This window comes from Musa acuminata, chromosome BXJ2-10, assembly GCF_036884655.1.
Source record: "Musa acuminata AAA Group cultivar baxijiao chromosome BXJ2-10, Cavendish_Baxijiao_AAA, whole genome shotgun sequence".
Taxonomy (NCBI): Eukaryota; Viridiplantae; Streptophyta; class Magnoliopsida; order Zingiberales; family Musaceae; genus Musa; species Musa acuminata.
This window is the reverse complement of record NC_088347.1, coordinates 37,242,713-37,263,887: the sequence shown is the minus strand read 5'-3', so window position 1 is coordinate 37,263,887 and position 21,175 is coordinate 37,242,713. Positions and strand designations below refer to the sequence as shown.

Sequence of the window (21,175 nt, the reverse complement as noted above, 5' to 3'; positions counted from 1 at the left end):
CTTAGTTGTGCGGTAACATTATTACACTTGTTGGTAAAGGATCAATCGACCACGTAACCAAATAAGTTGATGTTTCAACAATCATCAAAACATCGAGTGATCCAAAGGAGCCGAATAAAATTATAATGTAACTTATTTCTGGTTCGATCGAACCAGATGAGAACGGCATCCTCAAATTCGCACCCGAGCCCTAAATGCAGTGGTGAAGCTGTCTCCTTCTCCACAGCGACCGCGACTGCGGCGTGTACCTTGGCGAGAGCCGGCAGCGGCGGCGGCATTTTCCTCCGTCGAGCTCTTATCGCTGCGGCGTTTTCCTCGGCGAACGGTGGATGCTGCGGCTTCCTCTCCGTCGGCGAACGGTGACAGCACCCGGTATCTCTCTCTTACTCCTCTTCCTCCTTCGCCGTCGTACAATCCCTTCTCGTCCCTCCTCCTCCCTCTTCCCCCCTTCATCGCAGCCCACCGCCCCCCCGCCTCGTCGCAGCCCCCTTTCTCCTTTCCCCGATCCCTCCTTCCCCTTCCCCCTTTCGCCACAGCTCTCCCGCTTCCCCGACATCATCCTCCTCCTCCCTTCTCCTCTCTCCTCCCTCTTTCCCCCGTTCATCGCAGCCCCCCGCCCCTCTTCCTTGGTCCCTCCCACCTCCTCCACTTCATCACAGCCCCCGTCCCCCGTCGACCCCGGCAGCCACCTTCACCATCCTCCGACCCCAATAGCCCCCTCTCCATTTTCCTACTCCGGGCTCGACAGCCCCCTCTCCATTATCCTGCTCCGGCCCCGACAGCCCCCATCTCCATTTTCCTACTCCAGCTCCGACGGCCTCCATTTCCCTCCTCTACACCCCTCTTCGCTCTCTCTATACATCTTCCCCTCGCCTTTCCTACTCCCTGATAGTTACCCGCTACCCTCCCAGCAAGCAGTCAGCAGCATGTCATGAGCATTTACTTTAAAGAAATAGCATGTGACTGTATGCAAGTTAAATACTGTTGTTAAGATAGACGGCAGGAGAAGTGATGCTTTTAGAGAGAACAAAGAGGATTGGGGAAGTCCTAGTGACAAAAAAGCATGGAAAAGTTAGAAAAAGAGATAGCAGAGACAACAATCGGGTCACTGTGCAAAGAAAATCATTATCATTTGTCAATAGAATCATGCACAAGTATGACTATTCCTCATGTGAAGCATTTTAATTAAAAATATACCTAAGATAATACTAATCTAACTAGGTTTCCCAAAAGAAACTATCTCAACAGGGACTATTTATTTTGATGAAGTGTTTGGTTCATCAAACCTCTTCGTTTTCTTATTATGTTTACTGCATTGTAGTTTCCTTTTCAAGCACACCAGAACAACACAAAACCCCAAATGACACAAAGGACTCGACTCACCCTAAAGTACAAGTTGAGTAAACAACTAGAATTTGACTTGATTTCGAAGCCCCAAAATAGACCCAAAATCTCAATGTATTTGGTTGGGTATAAACTTACACCTTTATGTCAGCATAGTATGTTCTCTGCCGTAGTGCTGAAAGCAACTATCTTCACTGCTTGAGGCTTGTTCATACCTCAAAACACACAAGCCTGCTTATATTTGGATTGTCAAATCTTGTATTTGCTGGTTTTGTTGGTGATTGAAGGAGATTTTACTGGTAACGATAGAAAGATATTTTAATGCTCTTAATTTAACTACAGATATTTTCTTACACAGAGTTCAAACATACAAAAGATCCATATGGATGATGATTAATAGTTTGGACTTCATGGCTTTTGTGATTATTGTGGTTGTTTGCACTTGCTGGTTTTATTGGCATATTCTCACTGATCTGAACAAAATTCATCATAGGTCCAAAAAGATTATTGAATTTGAGCTACATTGGTTGCATATCTATTTTTTAATTTCATGAGATTCAAGTTAGATCATCTTAGTTCTATCTAACCTAAACACTGGGTGCTTGGCGCTCGCCTAATCGCTCAGGTGAGACGAGGCCTGAGCGCTTTGTTGTGCACATCACGTGGGCGCTTTCACTCGTGCGATGCTTAGGCGAGCACCGATTGGGCGCTGGGCGGCCCACTCGCACGCCCGAGTGGTGTTGCACCTATATTTAACTCCTGTTGGGTCCATTAAGACAAACAGTTTATTCCCCACCCACGCGTGACTCACCTCCCTTCCAATGTTTCTTCCCCTCTCCTTTTGGAGAGCCCTAGGCATCCTCAATACCTACTCTCTATTGCATGTAAGTGCAATATCTAGGTTTAGCATCCCGATTCCTACATTTTAAAAAATTACATTGGTATCCCTATTGTTATAGAAGTGCAATATCTAGGTTTATTTACTTTAACGTATCAGTTTTATCAACGAAAATATGAAAATAAAAGGGAAAAAGATAATTCTAATATTTCAGTTAGTGGTGGCGGATGGCGTCGGTGATTGTGGACGACGGCGTCACTCGGGGCTGTGGGTGGCTGTTGTGGGTAAGGAGAGTAACGATGAGAGGTGATAGCCGCTTTGCATATACATCGGCGTCGATGTAGTTGCTGAGCAACAAAATAGATTTGATGTAAAATTTTATTGTTTTGATTTTTGAGACCTTTTATTAATGCGACATTGTGATTTTGTACTTGATTTTCTTAATTTAAAAAATTATATTTATTAATTATATTATATATTTTTATATTTTAGTGTCTCGTTTTGCTCGGGTGAGCGCCTAGCGCCTCGGGCATTTTTTGACCTTGGCGCCTAGCGCTTTTTAAATCACTGGTGACAATTAATTTTCAGCCCTCGGATTTGAGTTGGTTTAGAACTGACCTAATAATATAAATTTTAACAATCCCAAATGTTCAATGCTGCATATCATGTATGTGCATTTACTTTAAAGAAATAAGAAGTTGCAGAATGCAAGTTAAATACTATTGTTAAGCTAGACAGCAAAAGTACTGCTTTTAGAAAGAGCAAAGAGAACTGGGGAAGTCTTAAAAAAATAAATCGCAGGGAAAAGATAGAAAAAGAGATAGCAGAGCCAATAATTGGGTCACTGGCCAAAGAAAACTATAATTATTTGTTAATAGAATCATGCACTAGTCTGACTATTCCTCATGTGAAGCATTATAATTCAAAATACATCTAAGTAGTACCAATCTGACCAAGTTTCCTAAAAGAAGCTCTCTCAACAGCAACTGCTTATTTTGATGAAGTGTTTGGTTCATCAAACCTCTTAGTTTTCTTATAACGTCTACTGCATTGTCTTTACAGGCCACACCAGAAAATTTCAACACAAAACCCCAAATGCTCCAATGGACCTGACTCACACTAAGGTACAAGTTGAGTAAACAACTAGAATTTGATGTGATCTCCAAACCCCAAAATAGACCCAAAATCTCAATGTATTTGGTTAGGTATAACCTTACACCTTTATGTCAACATAGTGTGTTCTCTGCTGTAGTACTGAAAGCAACTATCTTCACTACTTGAGACTTGTTCGTGCCTCAAAACACACAGGCCTGCTTACATTTGAATTGTCAAATCTTGTATTTGCTGGTTTAGTTGGAGATTTGAAGGGGACTTTACTGGTAACAATAGAAAGAAATTTGAATGCTCTTAATTTAACTACAGATATTTTCTTACACAGAGTTCAATGATGCAAAAGATCCATATGGCTGATCGTGAATAGTTTGGACATCATGGCTTTTGTTATTATTGTGGTTGTTTGCACTTGCTGGTTTTATTGGCAACTCACTGATCTAGGCTTTTTTTCTTCATTTATGATATGTAGCTGAGGCTACATATAATGTTTTTACTGTAGTTGAAGTTGTTTACATGAGCATGTTTCTCATAAATTAAGTTCCTTTGTCAGCATAGAGCCAACTAAACTGTAGCATTTCTTGATTGAGGCAGTTTTCTTATCTCTTTATTCATTTTTCAGAAAATTTATTGCCTTTCTCCGGTCTTCCGGCTATGTTGTTTTCTTTTGTGGAGTTGCACATCTTCATCAGCAATGCCTTTTTTAGCATGTTGAACCTCACAAATTACTGTTATTGATTGATTAAACAGTGTCTAATCTACTTACCGGTTTTGCTAGACTTATAACTAGATCATCTCTTGGCATTCTTGATGAAATGGATCAATTACTCTGGAAGTGCTGATTTGAAATGTTTCAGGTTTTAGTTGTAGGACATTAGTGAATCCAATGTTAGAGAAAACATTATTCATCTTCCAGTTATTCTGAATTCTGTAGTACCCTTTGCAAGTCATCGATGTTCAACCTATTAGTATAAACATGAGTATACTCTTATATATTTGATGAAAATACATTTGATATGGTTTTTAAATTGCTACAGGGATATAGGACGCTTGGTAGTGTTTAAACCCACCAACTACAACAGAAAAATAAGTGGAATTTAGTGTCAGTGTGCAGGTGTTATTTGAAGCCATTATTTCAGTGGTGGAGAATTGCTTGGATGTGAGCATGAGAATGAGTAACTAATCATAGGTACTCTTTATCAACTCGCAAACACCATTTAGAGACTTATCTGTGAAAGAAATGGCTGATTGGAACTGAATGCATGTGGATTAACATGAGTGGTGGAGGATGTTGTCTGAGACAGATGATTAGTTGAAAGTTTTCAACATCCTTGATTTGAGGCAGAGGAGGAATTTGGATTGGAGAGGGCAGAAATAAGACCACTTTTCTTGTATTTTTCTGCAAACAGTACGTGATACTACCTCAAAAGACAATGCTTTTGGTGCAGAAAAGGCTCTTTTGCCTTCTCTCGTGTAACAAGTCCACCATCCATCTTTCCTCCTATCAACTCTGCAGTCTGTTAAGCTTTTCCACTGCCGAAGACCACAGTTCAAATCATAGATCCAAATTTATGTTGGTCGAACCCCTTCAGTCATGTGAACTTTCCTCAAAAGAGGCTGCAAAAATGACCAAGGATCGCATCTGTGAAAAAAAACTTCCAAGTTCAAGTCCTTCCATTGAGTTCTTTAAGCAGAGCGGTTGGAGTGATGCACAAGTCATGAAGCTTACCAAGAGGGCACCCAAGTTGCTGCATGCTAATGTAGAGACTGCCCTGAAGCCCAGGATGAGATCTTTGCAGGACATGGGATTTTCTGACACTGAAATAGTTCAGCTGGTTTCATCATGGCCGAATGCACTTCTTTTCAATGATGTCAAACTGAGGATCAACTTCTGGAGGTCACTACTCGGATCGAATGAGAGACTTCTGAAAGCCTGCAAGAGGAACATGTTTATTTTTAATTTTAGCTTGGCTCGGACGATAGAACCCTGTATATCTCTCTTGAGGGAACGTGGCATCAGTGACGAGCGCATCGCGCATATGGTGGTGACACTGCCAGGCTGTTTTGGTGGAATAGACAAATTAAAGGAGGTTATCAAATATATTGAGGAATTGGGTGTTCCATGTGACTCTGGACTATATACGTATGCACTTTATGTAGTCATGAGCAGGAAGAGATCAAGTTTTGATGCTATCAGTGCAACTCTGATGAGCTTTGGGTGTTTCCAGCCTGACATCATTGCTTTATTCAGGAAGTGCCCATTCGTTTGGACATTCTCAAAGGAGACCATATGTGACAAGATGACTTTCCTGATGAAGGAAGTTGGTTTTGAGCTGAAATCTATCATTCGCTATCCCGTGATTCTTACTTGCAGCTTGGAGAAGAGGCTGAGACCTCGATATGAGGTTTTGAAATTTCTTAAGCGGAATAAATTGCTGGATGAAGGACATAATCTGCTATCCGTCATGCAACTATCTGAGGAGAAGTTCATTAAGAAATATCTTTTCCAGCACAAGGAGAAATATACTTCTCTCTATGATTCCTATCTTGCTGCTGTGCAGGGAAAGGCACATGTTGTTGCTTGAAATTGAAACTTTATATTAAAAAGATAAAGTTCATACTGACGGCACTATTTAATTATCTCAAATTTTGTGACATTATAAATTCTCCAGGAGTTTCTTGTTGTATAACATCCGTGCTGATTTTGAGATTCTTTTTTTATTTATTTTTTTTGCAACAAAATTTAAGGAAGAACGAGTGGGGAAACAGTCACTTCCTCAGAAAGGTAACCCAAATTTTCTCAAGCTTTTGTGTTATGTTTCTATCATAGCCAGCTAGTTTCTATCAGCTGATCAGAGTCAACTTTGCCTCAGTCACGTTAATTGGTGTCAAGCGTTACAAAAGAAATTTTATCAATGGTTCTGTTGGAACTTGTGAAGTCATCTTAGAATGTTAATATGTTGGAGTTTTTAATGTTGTGAAAGAGCCATATTGATATGGATTTCTTTGATCCAATGTCTGCTTAGTTCACCATCTCGCCAGCTATAATGAACATGTTGTAAGTGTGAAACTCCAAATATTTAATGGGTTCTTTTTTTTTTTATGATAACATTTTTGTTTAGTTATTTAAAATTTAACAACAAAAGCTTTTATGAACTCCGTATTATCATCCTTCGAACCGTATCTTCCTATTGCTTATTGATTGTGCTATTGAATCATCTTAAGACTATAACATCCATTTTGATTTTGAGATTGGTTTTTTATATATTCTTTCATGCCACGAGTCAAATCTTTTATACGGATACGGATGTGAGTGAGAACGAATTATTACTTTAGAAAGATGGTCAAAAATATTCTCGAGCGTTTATGTTGTGTTTCTACCGGAGCTGGTTAATTCTCTTAGCTGATCTATGTTAACTTGGCCTCAATCATTTTAATTGGTATGGATTACGCTTAATTACTGAGTTTATTGGAATATGTAAAATCTTGATAGTTGAACTATAATTTAAATGATTGGGATCTATTTAAATAAAATATGAATAAGGATAGAATCATGAATATTATTAAATGCATTTGGATTGAAATTACGGTCTAAGCCATATAAATCGATGAAGGGGTTATGATAGATGAATGCATAGAGAAATATAACCATTGGATTGGATGTATACTTACCATTTATCCACCTCTGAATCACTCGTCTTTATTTTTGTTAGAAAATATACTATTATAATCAAGTGGCGATGAGGAGTCACTATTCATATGTTACATGAAATAATATGATAAATCTTATTAACGAGTCTTTATCGAAAAACAATCTAAGTGAAAGCCTGAGATGAAAAATGATCATAATAGACCTAGTTGAATTGATGATAATGCTATACATCATATATTCCTCCTCCAATGAATGAAAAATTAGAAAATATCAAGGTTTATGTATTTAAGTTATTCATAATCATAAAAACTCTATAATAATATATTTTTATTTAGTAAATAATTTACTGACAGGTCTATGCCATAAGCCACTGATGGCCACTTCTTCTAGTCCGAGCCCGAGTCAAGTGAATTTGGATCAGTGGTTCGATTGAACCAGAAGAGAACGGCATCCTCAAACAAGCACCCGTGCCCTAAATGGAGCGGTGAAACTGTCTCCTCCTCCACCGCCACTGCAACTGCGGCGTTTTCCTTGGCGAAAGCCGGCAGCGGCGGCGGCATTTTCCTCCGTCGAGCTCTTTTCGCTGCGGCGTTTTCCTCGGCGAACGGTGGATGCTGCGGCTTCCTCTCCGTCGGCGAACGGTGACAGCACCCGGTATCTCTCTCTTACTCGTCCTCCTCCTCTTCCTCCTTCGCCGTCGCACAATCCCTTCTCGTCCCTCCTCCACCCTCTCCCCCCCTTCATCGCAGCCCCCTTTCCCCGATCCCTCCTTCCCCTTCCCACTTTCGCCACAGCTCTCCCGCTTCCCCGACACCATCCTCCTCCCTCCTCCCTCTTTCCCCCGTTCATCGCAGCCCCACGCCCCTCTTCCTTGGTCCCTCCCCCCTCCTCCACTTCATCACAGCTCCCGCCCCCCGTCGACCCCGGCAGCCACCTTCACCATCCTCCGACTCCTCCGACCCCAACATCCCCCCCTCCATTTTCCTACTCCGGCCCCGACAGCCCCCTCTCCATTATCCTGCTCCGGCCCCGACAGCCCCCATCTCCATTTTCCTACTCCAGCTCCGACAGCCCCCATCTCCCTCCTCTACACCCCTCTTCGCTCTCTCTATACATCTTCCACTCCCCTTTCCTACTCCCTGATAGTTCCCCGCTACCCTCCCAACAAGCAGTCAGTAGCATGTCATGAGCATTTACTTTAAAGAAATAGCATGTCACTGTATGCAAGTTAAATACTGTTGTTAAGATAGACGGCAGGAGAAGTGATGCTTTTAGAGAGAACAAAGAGGATTGGGGAAGTCCTAGTGACAAAAAAGCATGGAAAAGTTAGAAAAAGAGATAGCAGAGACAACAATCGGGTCACTGTGCAAAGAAAATCATAATCATTTGTCAATAGAATCATGCACAAGTCTGACTATTCCTCATGTGAAGCATTTTAACTAAAAATATACCTAAGATAATACTAATCTAACTAGGTTTCCCAAAAGAAACTATCTCAACAGGGACTATTTATTTTGATGAAGTGTTTGGTTCATCAAACCTCTTAGGTTTCTTATAATGGCTACTGCATTGTCTTTACAGGCCACACCAGAAAATTTCAACAGAAAACCCCAAATGATCCAAAGGACCTGACTCACACTAAGGTACAAGTTGAGTAAACAACTAGAATTTGATGTGATCTCCAAGCCCCAAAATAGAACCAAAATCTCAATGTATTTGGTTAGGTATAACCTTACACCTTTATGTTAACATTGTGTGTTCTCTGCTGTAGTGCTGAAAGAAACTATCTTCACCACTTGAGACTTGTTCGTGCCTCAAAACACACAAGCCTGCTCACATTTGAATTGTCAAATCTTGTATTTGCTGGTTTAGTTTTGAATTGAGGGGACTTTACTGGTAAAAATAGAAAGAGATTTGAATGCTCTTAATTTAACTACAGATATTTTTTTACACAGAGTTCAATGATGCAAAAGATCCATATGGCTGATCGTGAATAGTTTGGACATCATGGCTTTTGTTATTATTGTGGTTGTTTGCACTTGCTGGTTTTATTGGCAACTCACTGATCTAGGCTTTTTTACTTCGTTAATGATATTTAGCTGAGGTTACATATAATGTTTTTACTGTAGTTGAAGTTGTTTACATGATCATCTTTCTCATAAATTAAGTTCCTTTATCAGCATTGAGCCAAATAAACTGTAGCATTTCTTGATTGAGGCAGTTTTCTCTTTATTCATTTTTCAGAAAATTTATTGCCTTTCTCTGGTCTTCCCGCTATGTTGTTTTCTTTTGTCAAGTTGCACATCTTCATAAGCAATGCCTTTTTTAGCAAGTTGAACCTCACAAATTACTGTTATTGATTGATTAAACAGTGTCTTTTCTACTGACCGGTTTTGCTAGACTTATAACTAGATCATCTCTTGGCATTCTTGATGAAATGGATCAATTACTCTGGAAGTGCTGATTTGAAATGTTTCAGGTTTTAGTTGTAGGACATTAGCGAATCTGATGTTAGAGAAAACATTATTCATCTTCCAGTTATTCTGAATTCTGTAGTACCCTTTGCAAGTCATTGATGTTCAACCTATTAGTATAAACATGAGTATACTCTATAAATTTGATGAAAATTTGTGGTTCTTAAGTAAAGATCTCATCTATTCTTTTCTTGCATGGCTTTAACTTACTTATTCTTATGCTCATGTAGAATATTTTTCCACTTAGATTATTTTTCGATAAAGACTAATTTACCATATTATCTAAGTGAAAGTAGAAAAATAAGCAAAATAAGCTAGAACATGAGACACGTAGTTTTACAAACCTAAGATATAAGTAGGCCGGGCATGCGAGTTCAACCGGGTGCAGCCCAGGAGCCGGCCTGATTCACGGTGTGTCGAGCCCGACTCAAGCAAATTTGGATCTCAGGTTCGATTGAACCAGATGAGAACGGCATCCTCAAATTCGCACTCGTGCCCTAAAAGCAGCGGTGAAACCGTCTCCTTCTCCACAGCCACTGCAACTGCGGCGTGTACCTTGGCGAAAGCCGGCAGCGGCGGCGGCATTTTCCTCCGTCGAGCTCATATCGCTGCGGCGTTTTCCTCGGCGAACGGTGGATGCTGCGTCTTCCTCTCCGTCGGCGAACGGTGACAGCACCCGGTATCTCTCTCTTACTCCTTCTCCTCCTCTTCTTCCTCCTTCGCCGTCGCACAATCCCTTCTCCTCCCTCCTCCTCTATCTTCCCCCGTTCATCGCAGCCTACCGCCCCCCCGCCTCGTCGCAACCCCCTTTCTCCGATCCATCCTTCCTCTTCCCCGTTTAGCCACAGCTCTCCCGCTTCCCTTACACCATCCTCCTCCTCCCTTCTCCTCCCTCCTCCTTCTTTCCCCCGTTCATCGCAGCCCCCCGCCTTTCTTCCTTGGTCCCTCCCCCTCCTCCACTTCATCACAGCCCCCGCCCCCTGTCGACCCCGGAAGCCACCTTCACCATCCTCCGACCCCAACAGACCCATCTCCATTTTCCTACGCCGTGCCAGACAGCCCCCTCTCCATTATCCTGCTCCGGCCCCGACAGCCCCCATCTCCATTTTCCTACTCCAGCCCCGACAGCCCTCATCTCCCTCCTCTACACCCCTCTTAGCCTTCTCTATACATCTTCCCCTCCGCTTTCCTACTTCCTGATAGTTACCCACTACCCTCCCAACAAGCAGTCAGCAGCATGCCATGAGCATTTACTTCAAAGAAATAGCATGTCAGTGTATGCAAGTTAAATACTGTTGTCAAGATAGACGGCAGGAGAAGTGATGCTTTTAGAGAGAGCAAAGAGGATTGGGGAAGTCTTAGTGACAAAAAAGCATGGAAAAGTTAGAAAAAGAGATAGCAGAGACAACAATCGGGTCACCGTGCAAAGAAAATCATAATCATTTGTCAATAGAATCATGCACAAGTCTGACTATTCCTCATGTGAAGCATTTTAATTAAAAATATACCTAAGATAATACTAATCTAACTAGGTTTCCCAAAAGAAACTATCTCAACAGCGATTATTTATTTTGATGAAGTGTTTGGTTCATCAAACCTCTTAGTTTTCTTATTATGTTTACTGCATTGTAGTTTCCTTTTCAAGCACACCAGAACAACACAAAACCCCAAATGATACAAAGGACTCGACTCACCCTAAAGTACAAGTTGAGTAAACAACTAGAATTTGACTTGATTTCCAAACCCCAAAATAGACCCAAAATCTCAATGTATTTGGTTAGGTATAAACTTACACCTTTATGTCAGCATAGTATGTTCTCTGCTGCAGTGCTGAAAGCAACTATCTTCGCAACTTGAGGCTTGTTCATACCTCAAAACACACAGGCCTGCTTATATTTTGATTGCCAAATCTTGTATTTGCTGGTTTAGTTGGTGATTGAAGGAGATTTTACTGGTAACGGTAGAAAGATATTTTAATGCTCTTAATTTAACTACAGATATTTTCTTACACAGAGCTCGAAGATACAAAAGATCCATATGGATGATGATAAATAGTTTGGACATCATGGCTTTTGTTATTATTGTGGTCATTTGCACTTGCAGGTTTTATTGGCATATTCTCAATGATCTGAACCAAATTCATCATAGGTCCAAAAAGATTATTGAATTTGAGCTACATTGGTTGTATATCTATTTTTTAAATGTCATGAGATTCAAGTTATATCGTCTTAGTTCTATCTAACCTAAACTTTGGGTGCTTGGCACTCGCCTAATCGCTTAGGTGAGGCGAGGCCTGAGCGTCTTGTTGTGCACATCATGCGGGCGTTTTCACTCTTGCGACGCTTAGGCAAGCATCGACTAGGCGCTGGGCGGCCCACTTGCACGCCCGAGTGGTGTTGCACCTACGAACCCTAGTTGGGTCCATTAAGACAAGCAATTTGATCCCCACCCTCGTGTGTCTCACCTACCTTGCAATTTTTCTTCCCCTCTCCCATTGGAGAGCTCTAGGCATCCTCAATTCCTACTCCCTATTACGTGTAAGTACAATATCTAGGTTTAGCATCCCGATCCTTACATTTTAAAAAATTACATTGGCATCCATATAGTTACAAAAGTACAATATCTAGGTTTATTTACTCTAATGCTGTTTGTTTTACCAATTGAAAATATGAAAACAAAAGACAAAAATATAATTTTAATATTTTAGTTGGTGGTTGTCGATGGCCTTGGTGATTATTGCTAATGGCGCCACTAAGGGTCGTGGGTGGCTGTTATGGATGAGGAAAGCCACGGCGAGAGGTGAGAATCGCTTTGCATCTATATCGGTGTCAATACAGTTATCGAGCGATGAAAGGTCCACCAATATAAATGTCAAAGGGTGCCGCTCAGCAACTGCGTTGATGGCAACGCTGAACGGCTTCGCTAGGCATTTGTATCAGTGGCCCTTTCGTCGTTTGGAAATTATGTCGACGCAGATGCAGAGCGGCCCTCACCTTTCGCCACCACTCTCCTCATCCACAACAGTCACCCGTGGTACCTAGCGGCGCTATCGTCTAGCACCACCAACGCTCACAAATTGGAACATTGTAATAGTTTTTTTGTCCTTTGTTTACGTATTTCTGTTAGTAAAACCGACGTCAGCATGATAAATGAGTATAGATGTTTCACTTTCGTAATTACTGGGATGTCAATGTAACCTTTTAAAGTGTAGGGACAGGAATGCTAAAGGTAGCTAACTACATGTGATAATCTTAGTGAGTCCCTGATGCATAATATCTGGCCGTGCCTATACACATTGGAATACATGCTATTTTATTTAATCTTTTTATCCTTTATTAATTTCTTGTTGCTTAACGCATAAGTTGGTTCTCAAATGGTTATGAACATCAAATGATTTTGTAATATGTATTGATACTGATAGGGGACCAATTGGTCCGTCTCGGTGCAGCCCGTGGGCGTGCGAGGTATTGTCCGCTTTGGACGTATGAGCGCCAAAGGGTTTTGTCCTTTCGGAGCCGGAGAGCTCCAAAAGGCGCCTCTGAGGGTAAGGGAGGCACGACTGCCTTATGAGCGCTTGGCTCCCCCACTCCTCAACCGATGTGGGACTAAGTTGGCCCTATCAGGTTACCCCCCCTCGTAGGGAGCCAAGGGCTCAAGGGGGGTTTGGGCCGCTCGGGCCCCACGGTGGGCGCCAATCTGATAGGGGACCAATTGGTCCGTCTCGGTGCAGCCCGTGGGCGTGCGAGGTATTGTCCGCTTTGGGCGTATGAGCGCCAAAGGGTTTTGTCCTTTCGGAGCCGGAGAGCTCCAAAAGGCGCCTCTGAGGGTAAGGGAGGCACGACTGCCTTATGAGCGCTTGGCTTCCCCACTCCTCAACCGATGTGGGACTAAGTTGGCCCTATCAGATACCTATTTGTTGCTTAGACATAATAATATGCATACTTTAGTCATCAGATGGAACCACACATGGGAGCATAGCTCATGTTTCTTGTCTATTTTTTGCCCTTGGGATAACTTCGTCACATGCATGCTGGTTCTGGTGTCTTGCTTTGAACCACAGTAATGAAATGTTGGACCCCTTTTCGCACGTATTAACTAATTACACATAGAGAATTCATGTATATATTCAATTTTGAGGCTAAGGGGTGCCATCATTAATGGGATTTGGAGAGGGCACTTAGGTACTAGAAGCTATTAGGAGCTGTCACTGTCTCTTCATGCTCTTTTCATTACATCGAAGCTCTTAGTTCTTTTTTGTTGCGCATGGCTGTGGATTTCTTCATCCATAGATGTGATTTTATATTTTGCTGTGCTTATATTTTTCTTTCCATTTTTTCTCATTTTAATTTCTTTGCAATGAGATGGTAGATATGTGCCTTGGCAGTCATAATAAACTGTGGTTTCATTTTTTACATTGTCGAAACATTAGTCATTTTGGTATTCAAAATAATTTTATCTGACATTTCAAATTTCCTATGACATGAATTATCTTGTTTTGTTCTTGAACATTGGTACAGTTGTTGTAGTAGAAATACAGATCTGAGTAAAACTTGAACAAAACAAAATTAGGCAAGGCATTTCTAGGGAACTATCTTCAAGATAGATAATTTTCCCACTACGATGCAGATGGCTTCACAGAAATTCTATCTCTAAGGATACAATGCCTATTCCCTGAAATAATCAAGATTGCACTTTTTGATTACTTGAAGAATCAAAACTCAACTAGAAAATAAAGAGAAAGACCGAATTCAGTACTTTGTTTGCACTAGAATTTTCTTATTGCTTTACTCTTCAATATAGCGGAGTTTATTTAGACATTGAAAGGATGCTAAAACATCCTTTCAGTTATCCTAAAGAGTTATGACTTTTTGAACCATTACAGCACATTAAATGAGTTTTTAAACTGCAAGTAGTTTCCATAACTGTTCCCGACATTTCTTTCCCCTTTTTTTAGTAAATCCTTATATATAACAATCCCTGACTAATTTACATATGATAAAAATATAAATCATAATAGAACCAAAATCTCAATGTATTTGGTTAGGTATAACCTTACACCTTTATGTCAACATTGTGTGTTCTCTGCTGTAGTGCTGAAAGCAACTATCTTCACCACTTAAGACTTGTTCGTGCCTCAAAACACGCAAGCCTGCTCACATTTGAATTGTCAAATCTTGTATTTGCTGGTTTAGTTGATGATTTGAAGGGGACTTTACTGGTAACAATAGAAAGAGATTTGAATGCTCTTAATTTAACTTCAGATATTTTCTTACACAGAGTTCAATGATGCAAAAGATCCATATAGCTGATCGTGAATAGTTTGGACATCACGGCTTTTGTTATTATTGTGGTTGTTTGCACTTGCTGGTTTTATTGGCAACTCCACCGATCTAGGCTTTTTTTCTTCATTAATGATATGTAGCTGAGGCTACATATAATGTTTCTACTGTAGTTGAAGTTGTTTCATGAGCATCTTTCTCATAATTTAAGTTCCTTTATCAGCATAGAGCCAAATAAACTGTAGCATTTCTTGATGGAGGCAGTTTTCTCTTTATTCATTTTTCAGAAAATTTATTGCCTTTCTCTGGTCTTCCCGCTATGTTGTTTTCTTTTGTCAAGTTGCACATCTTCATCAGCAATGCCTTTTTTAGCATGTTGAACCTCACAAATTACTGCTATTGATTAATTAAACAGTGTCTTTTCTACTGACCGGTTTTGCTAGACTTATAACTAGATCATCTCTTGGCATTCATGATGAAATGGATCAATTACTCTGGAAGTGCTGATTTGAAATGTTTCAGGTTTTAGTTGTAGGACATTAGCGAATCTGATGTTAGAGAAAACATTATTCATCTTCCAGTTATTCTGAATTCTGTAGTACCCTTTGCAAGTCATTGATGTTCAACCTATTAGTATAAACATGAGTATACTCTATAAATTTGATGAAAATACATTTGATATGGTTTTTTTATTGCTACAGAGATATAGGACGCTTGGTAGTGTCTAAACCCACCAACTACAATAGAAAAATAAGTGGAATTTAGTGTCAGTGCGAAGGTGTTTTTTGAAGCCATTATTTCAGTGGTGGAGAATTTCTTGGATGTGAGCATGAGAATGCGTAACTAATCTAGAGACTTATCTCTGAAAGAAATGGCTGATTGGAACTGAATGCATGTGGATTAACATGAGTGGTGGAGGAATGTTGTCTGAGACAGATGATTAGTTGAAAGTTTTCAACATCCTTGATTTGAGGCAGAGGAGGAATTTGGATTGGAGAGGGCCGAAATAAGACTTTTCTTGTATTTTTCTGCAAACAGTACGTGATACTGGCTCAAAAGACAATGTTTTTGGTGCAGAAGAGGCTCTTTTGCCTTCTCTCGTGTAACAAGCCCACCATCCATCTTTCCTCCTATCAACTCTGCAGTCTCTTTAGCTTTTCCACTGCCGAAGACCACAGTTCAAATCATAGATCCAAATTTATGTTGGTCGAACCCCTTCCGTCATGTGAACTTTCCTCAAAAGAGGCTGCAAAAATGGCCGAGGGTCGCATCTGTGAAAAAAAACTTCCAAGTTCAAGTCCTTCCATTGAGTTCTTTAAGCAGAGCGGTTGGAGTGATGCACAAGTTATGAAGCTTACCAAGAGGTCACCCAAGTTGTTGCATGCTAATGTAGAGACTGCCCTGAAGCCCAGGATGAGATCTTTACAGGACATGGGATTTTCTGACACTGAAATAGTTGAGCTGGTTTCATTATGTCCTCATGTGCTCCTATTACGTGACATCAAACCGAGGATCAACTTCTGGAGGTCACTATTAGGTTCGAATGAGAGGCTTCTGAAAGCCTGCAAGAGGAACAAGTTTCTTCTTGGTTATAGCTTGGCTCGGACGATAGAACCTAATATATCTCTCTTGAGGGAACATGGCATCAGTGACGAGCGTATCATGCATATGGTGACGACATTGCCACGCTCTTTTGGTCGAATAGACAAATTAAAGGAGGTTATCAAATATATTGAGGAATTGGGTGTCCCACGTGACTCTGGAGTATATATGTGTGCACTTCATGTAGTCATGGGCATGAACAAATCTAGTTTTGATTCTACCAGTGCAACTCTGATGAGCTTTGGGTGTTCCCAGCCTGACATCGTTGCTGCATTCAGGAAGTGCCCAAACGTTTGGGCACTCTCAAACAAGACCATATGTGACAAGATGACATTCCTGATGAAGGAAGCTGGTTTTGAGCTGACATATATCATTTCCGGTCCCGTGATTCTTACTTACAGCTTGGAGAAGAGGCTGAGACCTCGATATGAGGTTTTGAATTTTCTTAAGCAGAATAAATTGCTGGATGAAGGACATAGTCTACCATCCGTCGTACCACTATCTGAGGAGAAGTTCATAAAGAAATATCTTTTCCGGCACAAGGAGAAATTTACTTCTCTCTATGATTCCTATCTTGCTGCTGTTCAGGGAAAGCCACATGTTGTTACTTGAAATCGAAACTTTAAATTAAAATGATCAACTTGATACTGACTGCACTATATAATCATCTAAAAATTTGTGACATTATAAATTCTCCAGGAGTTTCTTGTTGTAGAACAGCCATGATGATTTTGAGATTTTTTTTATTTATTGTTTTACAACAAAATTTACCAGATTCTTTGATATTGATGTTGACTCAGAAATTGGAAGAACGAGTGGGGAAACAGTCACTTCCTCAGAAAGGAAACCCAAATTTTCTCAAGCTTGTGTTATGTTTCTATCATAGCCAGCTAGTTTCTATCAGCTGATCAGTGTACGTTAATTGGTGAGAGGTGTTACAAAAGAAACTTTATTAATGGTTATGTTGGAACTTGTGAAGTCATATAACTTTGTATTGAAATGCATTTGTAATGAAATTATGGTCTAAGCCATATAAATCGATGATGGGATCATGATGGATGAATGCATAAAAGAGTTTTTATCGAAAAACAATCTAAGTGAAAGCGAGACACGAAAAATGAGCATAATATGATAGAAATCGTTGTGATCGAGAACATGATGCACGTAGTTTTACAAACCTAAGATAATAAATAATAATAAATAATATATTGTTAGATTTTCTTCTCCGTTTTTTCTTCATTTTATTTATTTGGATCCATATGTGCCTTAACTGTCAAAGTAAACTATGGGTTCATTTTACATATTAAGCATTGCTAATTTTAGCATCCAAAATAACTTTTTATCACATGAGTACCCTCTATGTGGGGTGGGCTCGACTAATTCTATCGGAGGTGGTTCGACGGGTTAGTCGCCCGAATAATTAAATTCGGATCGAACATGAGTCACGGTTTTAACCCCACCTAAACCCCCGTGATGCATCCCTGCCCTAAACGCAAAGACCGCCAAACATTCTCTTTTTCTCCGATGACTGCGGCATCTCCTTACTGAATGATAGCTACCTTCCTATCCATTGGCAAACAACGATAGTGGTGGTGGCATCTTCTCCTCCCGGTATCTCTCTTTCTCTTCCCCCTTTGCCTCCTCCTACTCTTTTGCCTTCGTCGTTGCACACTCCCTTCTCCTCCCTCTTTCCTCCCGTTAATCGTAGCCTCGTCCCCCTGATAAGACTCTTAGGGTTTTATCATAGAAGAGAAAAGAAAGGTAATAATCACTTCAAGAGGATCGGCCTCCTTCGGTTTGCCTAAGGCTAAAATGATATTTCATAGACGATAAAAAGAACCAGATACATTGTTCCACCCCTAAGTCCATCAGGACTTGAACTCCTAATAAAATTAATAAATCTTAAACAAGCCCCTATCCGACTTTTGCTAGACTAGAAAAACTTGATAGAACATAATTCAGAGTTTGAAAAATAAAATGAATCCTAACAATTTCTCCTCCTTTTAAATCAACTTTGTCCTCAAGGTTGAGCAGCATCAAACTCTGAAGCTTCTCTTTTTAGCACTTCAACCACAGGATATTTGTGACGCATTACAACTTATTGATTAAGCAAGTAGGGTCTCAACTTTATGATAATGTAAGCAATATTCGGCCTTCCGGTGTAATAGTCATTGTAGTTTTCTAAAGAACCCTCTCCATCCGATGGCTAATGGTAGTTGTAACCTTACCTTCACATCTTCCCTTTCACATCACTTACTTTTCATTAATAAAAAACTTCAAGATTAGTTTAGAAAATTTTTAAGAAATGTCACCCAGGGTAGATAGCCATTCAACTCCAAGCACCACTTCGAAGTCTTCCAAGGGTAGCAAAAAGAACTCTACTAGCGATTATTGGCCATGTATAATCAGTTTTATCTTCGAACACTTGCTATCATAGGTTAAAATTCATCAATCAGTGACCTTTACTTCGAATTTATCACAACTTTCAATATGGTAGGCAAATCGGTAAGTAATCATATTATCCATAAAATTGATAGTGCTATCAGTATCAAAGAAAATCATAATAGGCTAATGTTTCAAAATTCCTCCAACTTTCTATGTTTGCAAGTTAGAATAGTCAGCTAATGCATGCATTGTATGAGTAATAGGTCCAACATCTTCATCAGAATCCATATGTTTATGATCAGAGTCCACATTGTCAGCTTTCAGTTCCTCCCTAATTGGTTCAATCATCAGAAGTTGCCCTTGTTTGCATCGGTGCTCCTTACTCCACTTTTCATCATAGTGCCAACACAAACCCTTCACTGATATTTCCTTATGTTCTTCTCGTATTAGTTTTCGAGTGTTAGGGTTTCGGTTGGGAATATATGAGGCGGGTGGCTTACAGATCATTTATTTGTTATCACTTATATTCGACGATTCTCCCTACTAATTTTTTCCTCATGTAAACATATAAATGAGATTGTAGTTGTCATAGTACGGAGTTGGCGAGCTTTGACTTCATAATGGATATCCGGATTAAGTTCTTCGATATATATTCCCATCAATTGCCATTCGGACTAGTCTCTTGCTTGATTTGATAGTCATTCAAATCTGCTTTGATTTAACAAAAAATTCTATCCTAGAGATCCAACTAGTCGGATCTCCATCTTCCCATCTTGGGAATTCCACCTTCATCGTGGGTAGCTTATGTTCTTTATTTTGTTCCTTTTTCTTATGTTTCCAGATCAATTCAACATAAGACTTGAACTTTCATCTTATTGAAACTTATTGAAGCTTTCTAATATACTCATTTTGAAATCTTTAAAGGTTTCCTACCATCGGTTCTAAATCTTAGTTTCTAAGGCTTCTAGTTGGGCTTTCATTGAGTTATCAGTAGCCACTGTGTAGGACTACAGATTTGTTATCCCCAACTCCTATTTCTAATGTCAGGTCAAGGGCGTAGCACTACCTTATTCAGTGCTGCTACTGTGACGCCAATCGATGGCAATGTTGTGGGAGTGAAGGGTTATTGCGAGGATGTCGATGAAGCCTTAGACGTCGAGAGGCTAGGAGGTAGTGATGGTAGTGCAGCAGGGAGCAACGTCGCTAAGGGCTCACCATGGTCACTATATGGAGGGTCACTACTACTGAGAGTTGGAAGGCAACGATGCTCGCTACGGTCGCTGTGTGGAGAGATCTCTACTACTAAGGGTTGGGAGGCAATAATGAGGGTTAGGAGGTAGCGTCGTTGATGGCTCGCTGTAGTTGTTGGGAGGTGATTGTGCAGCTATGATGGGATGGGACACTGACAACCATGTGATTGGGACGAGCGTTGGCGATCTGGGCCGGGTGTGACGAGGGGTGGTGTGCAGGCTAGCGGGGAAGAAGAAGGTTGTGGGAGCATCAATGATCCCTGCGAAAAACCCTAGCCTCTATGCAGCTATGTTTGAACAGAGAGTAGAGGAGATGATAATGAGTCACAAGGGAAGTGTAGCGGCTATAGCGAATGGAGGGTAGAAGAAAGACTTGACTAGGAAGCTACGACAATCGTGCGACTAGTTAGCAGCGGACGTCGAGCGAAGAAGGGCTCGATTGGGAAGTCGTAGCGATCGTGTGGCTAGTTATCAGCGGGACGCCAAACGATAGCGAGAGGCCAAGGGCAAAGGCTACGACAGTAGCTATCAATGTCGGTGGTAAAGAAGCAAACATAAGCGGGCTGGAAGGCACACTATTGGAAGGAGACGTTGGCAACGTCATCTCCGACGGAGGTGCGACTGAGGAGAGAGATAGCGATGGAGGAGGCGAAGGTGATGGTCCTAGAGGAGTCGCAACCGAAGTGCGACTACGGCGGAAAAGGGATGAGGTGTGAGAACTGCATATCAGCGGGTTGGGAAAGCATGGCGCTCAGCTTTTGGTAGTCCGTTTATCGTATTGGAATCGAACAAATAAAAGAATATTAGAGATTTGTTTATAATTTAAGAACTAAGAGCTGAATTCATTGTGTAGTGTTAATATGTTGTTTACAGAAGTTGGATTGCGGATGATCAACTAAGAAACTAAACTAATGTTGAAGTTAAAAAGGTTGAGCACTACTATTTCTTTGCAAAACTCGAAGACAGTTGTACAATCTGATTAAGATATTGCAAAAGAATTTGATGATGAGAATTTGTAAAGTATGAAAGGCAATAGAGTCAACACGAGATTATCATGTTACATATGCATTGATTATTCTATCTCACTGGAAATTGAGAAAACAAATTCATTCTTCCATCGCACGCACGTAAACGGAAAGTGGGGAATTATGATGATAAAATATTCTAAATAGTAAAACAGAAACAAAATAGAAGAACAATAAGGCATTTGAACCCGACGTAAATCGAACATGCCACCTAAT

At 40.6% G+C, this 21,175-nt stretch overlaps 2 protein-coding genes across 9 annotated transcripts; both read left to right on the top strand.

The window, feature by feature from the left end:
- The first annotated feature begins 119 nt into the window (after positions 1-119).
- LOC135625554 (transcription termination factor MTERF9, chloroplastic-like) lies at positions 120-6,000 on the top strand. 2 transcript variants are annotated; one of them, XM_065130498.1, is made up of 3 exons: positions 120-372; positions 3,245-3,306; positions 4,330-6,000. In XM_065130498.1, exon 3 carries the CDS (start codon positions 4,726-4,728, stop codon positions 5,875-5,877), a length of 1,152 nt encoding a protein of 383 aa, XP_064986570.1. In that variant the 5' UTR covers positions 120-372; positions 3,245-3,306; positions 4,330-4,725; the 3' UTR covers positions 5,878-6,000. The 2 variants fall into 2 exon arrangements, with proteins under 2 accessions (XP_064986570.1, XP_064986569.1); XM_065130497.1 differs by lacking the exon at positions 3,245-3,306.
- Positions 6,001-7,334: 1,334 nt separating this feature from the next.
- On the top strand, positions 7,335-17,082 carry LOC135625552 (transcription termination factor MTERF5, chloroplastic-like). Of its 7 annotated transcripts, none has more exons than XM_065130494.1 (4): positions 7,335-7,598; positions 8,526-8,587; positions 9,867-10,097; positions 15,399-17,082. In XM_065130494.1, the coding sequence occupies exon 4, from the start codon at positions 15,760-15,762 to the stop codon at positions 16,909-16,911; it is 1,152 nt and encodes a 383-aa protein (XP_064986566.1). In that variant the 5' UTR covers positions 7,335-7,598; positions 8,526-8,587; positions 9,867-10,097; positions 15,399-15,759; the 3' UTR covers positions 16,912-17,082. The 7 variants fall into 7 exon arrangements, with proteins under 7 accessions (XP_064986566.1, XP_064986565.1, XP_064986564.1 ...); XM_065130493.1 differs by having other exon boundaries at positions 9,778-10,097; XM_065130492.1 differs by having other exon boundaries at positions 8,716-10,097.
- Positions 17,083-21,175: the final 4,093 nt, after the last annotated feature.

Excerpts from the sequence above, each read along its gene's own strand:
- LOC135625554 (XM_065130497.1), top strand. The coding sequence starts at position 4,726 with ATGCTTTTGGTGCAGAAAAGGCTCTTTTGCCTTCTCTCGTGTAACAAG.
- LOC135625552 (XM_065130496.1), top strand. The coding sequence starts at position 15,760 with ATGTTTTTGGTGCAGAAGAGGCTCTTTTGCCTTCTCTCGTGTAACAAG.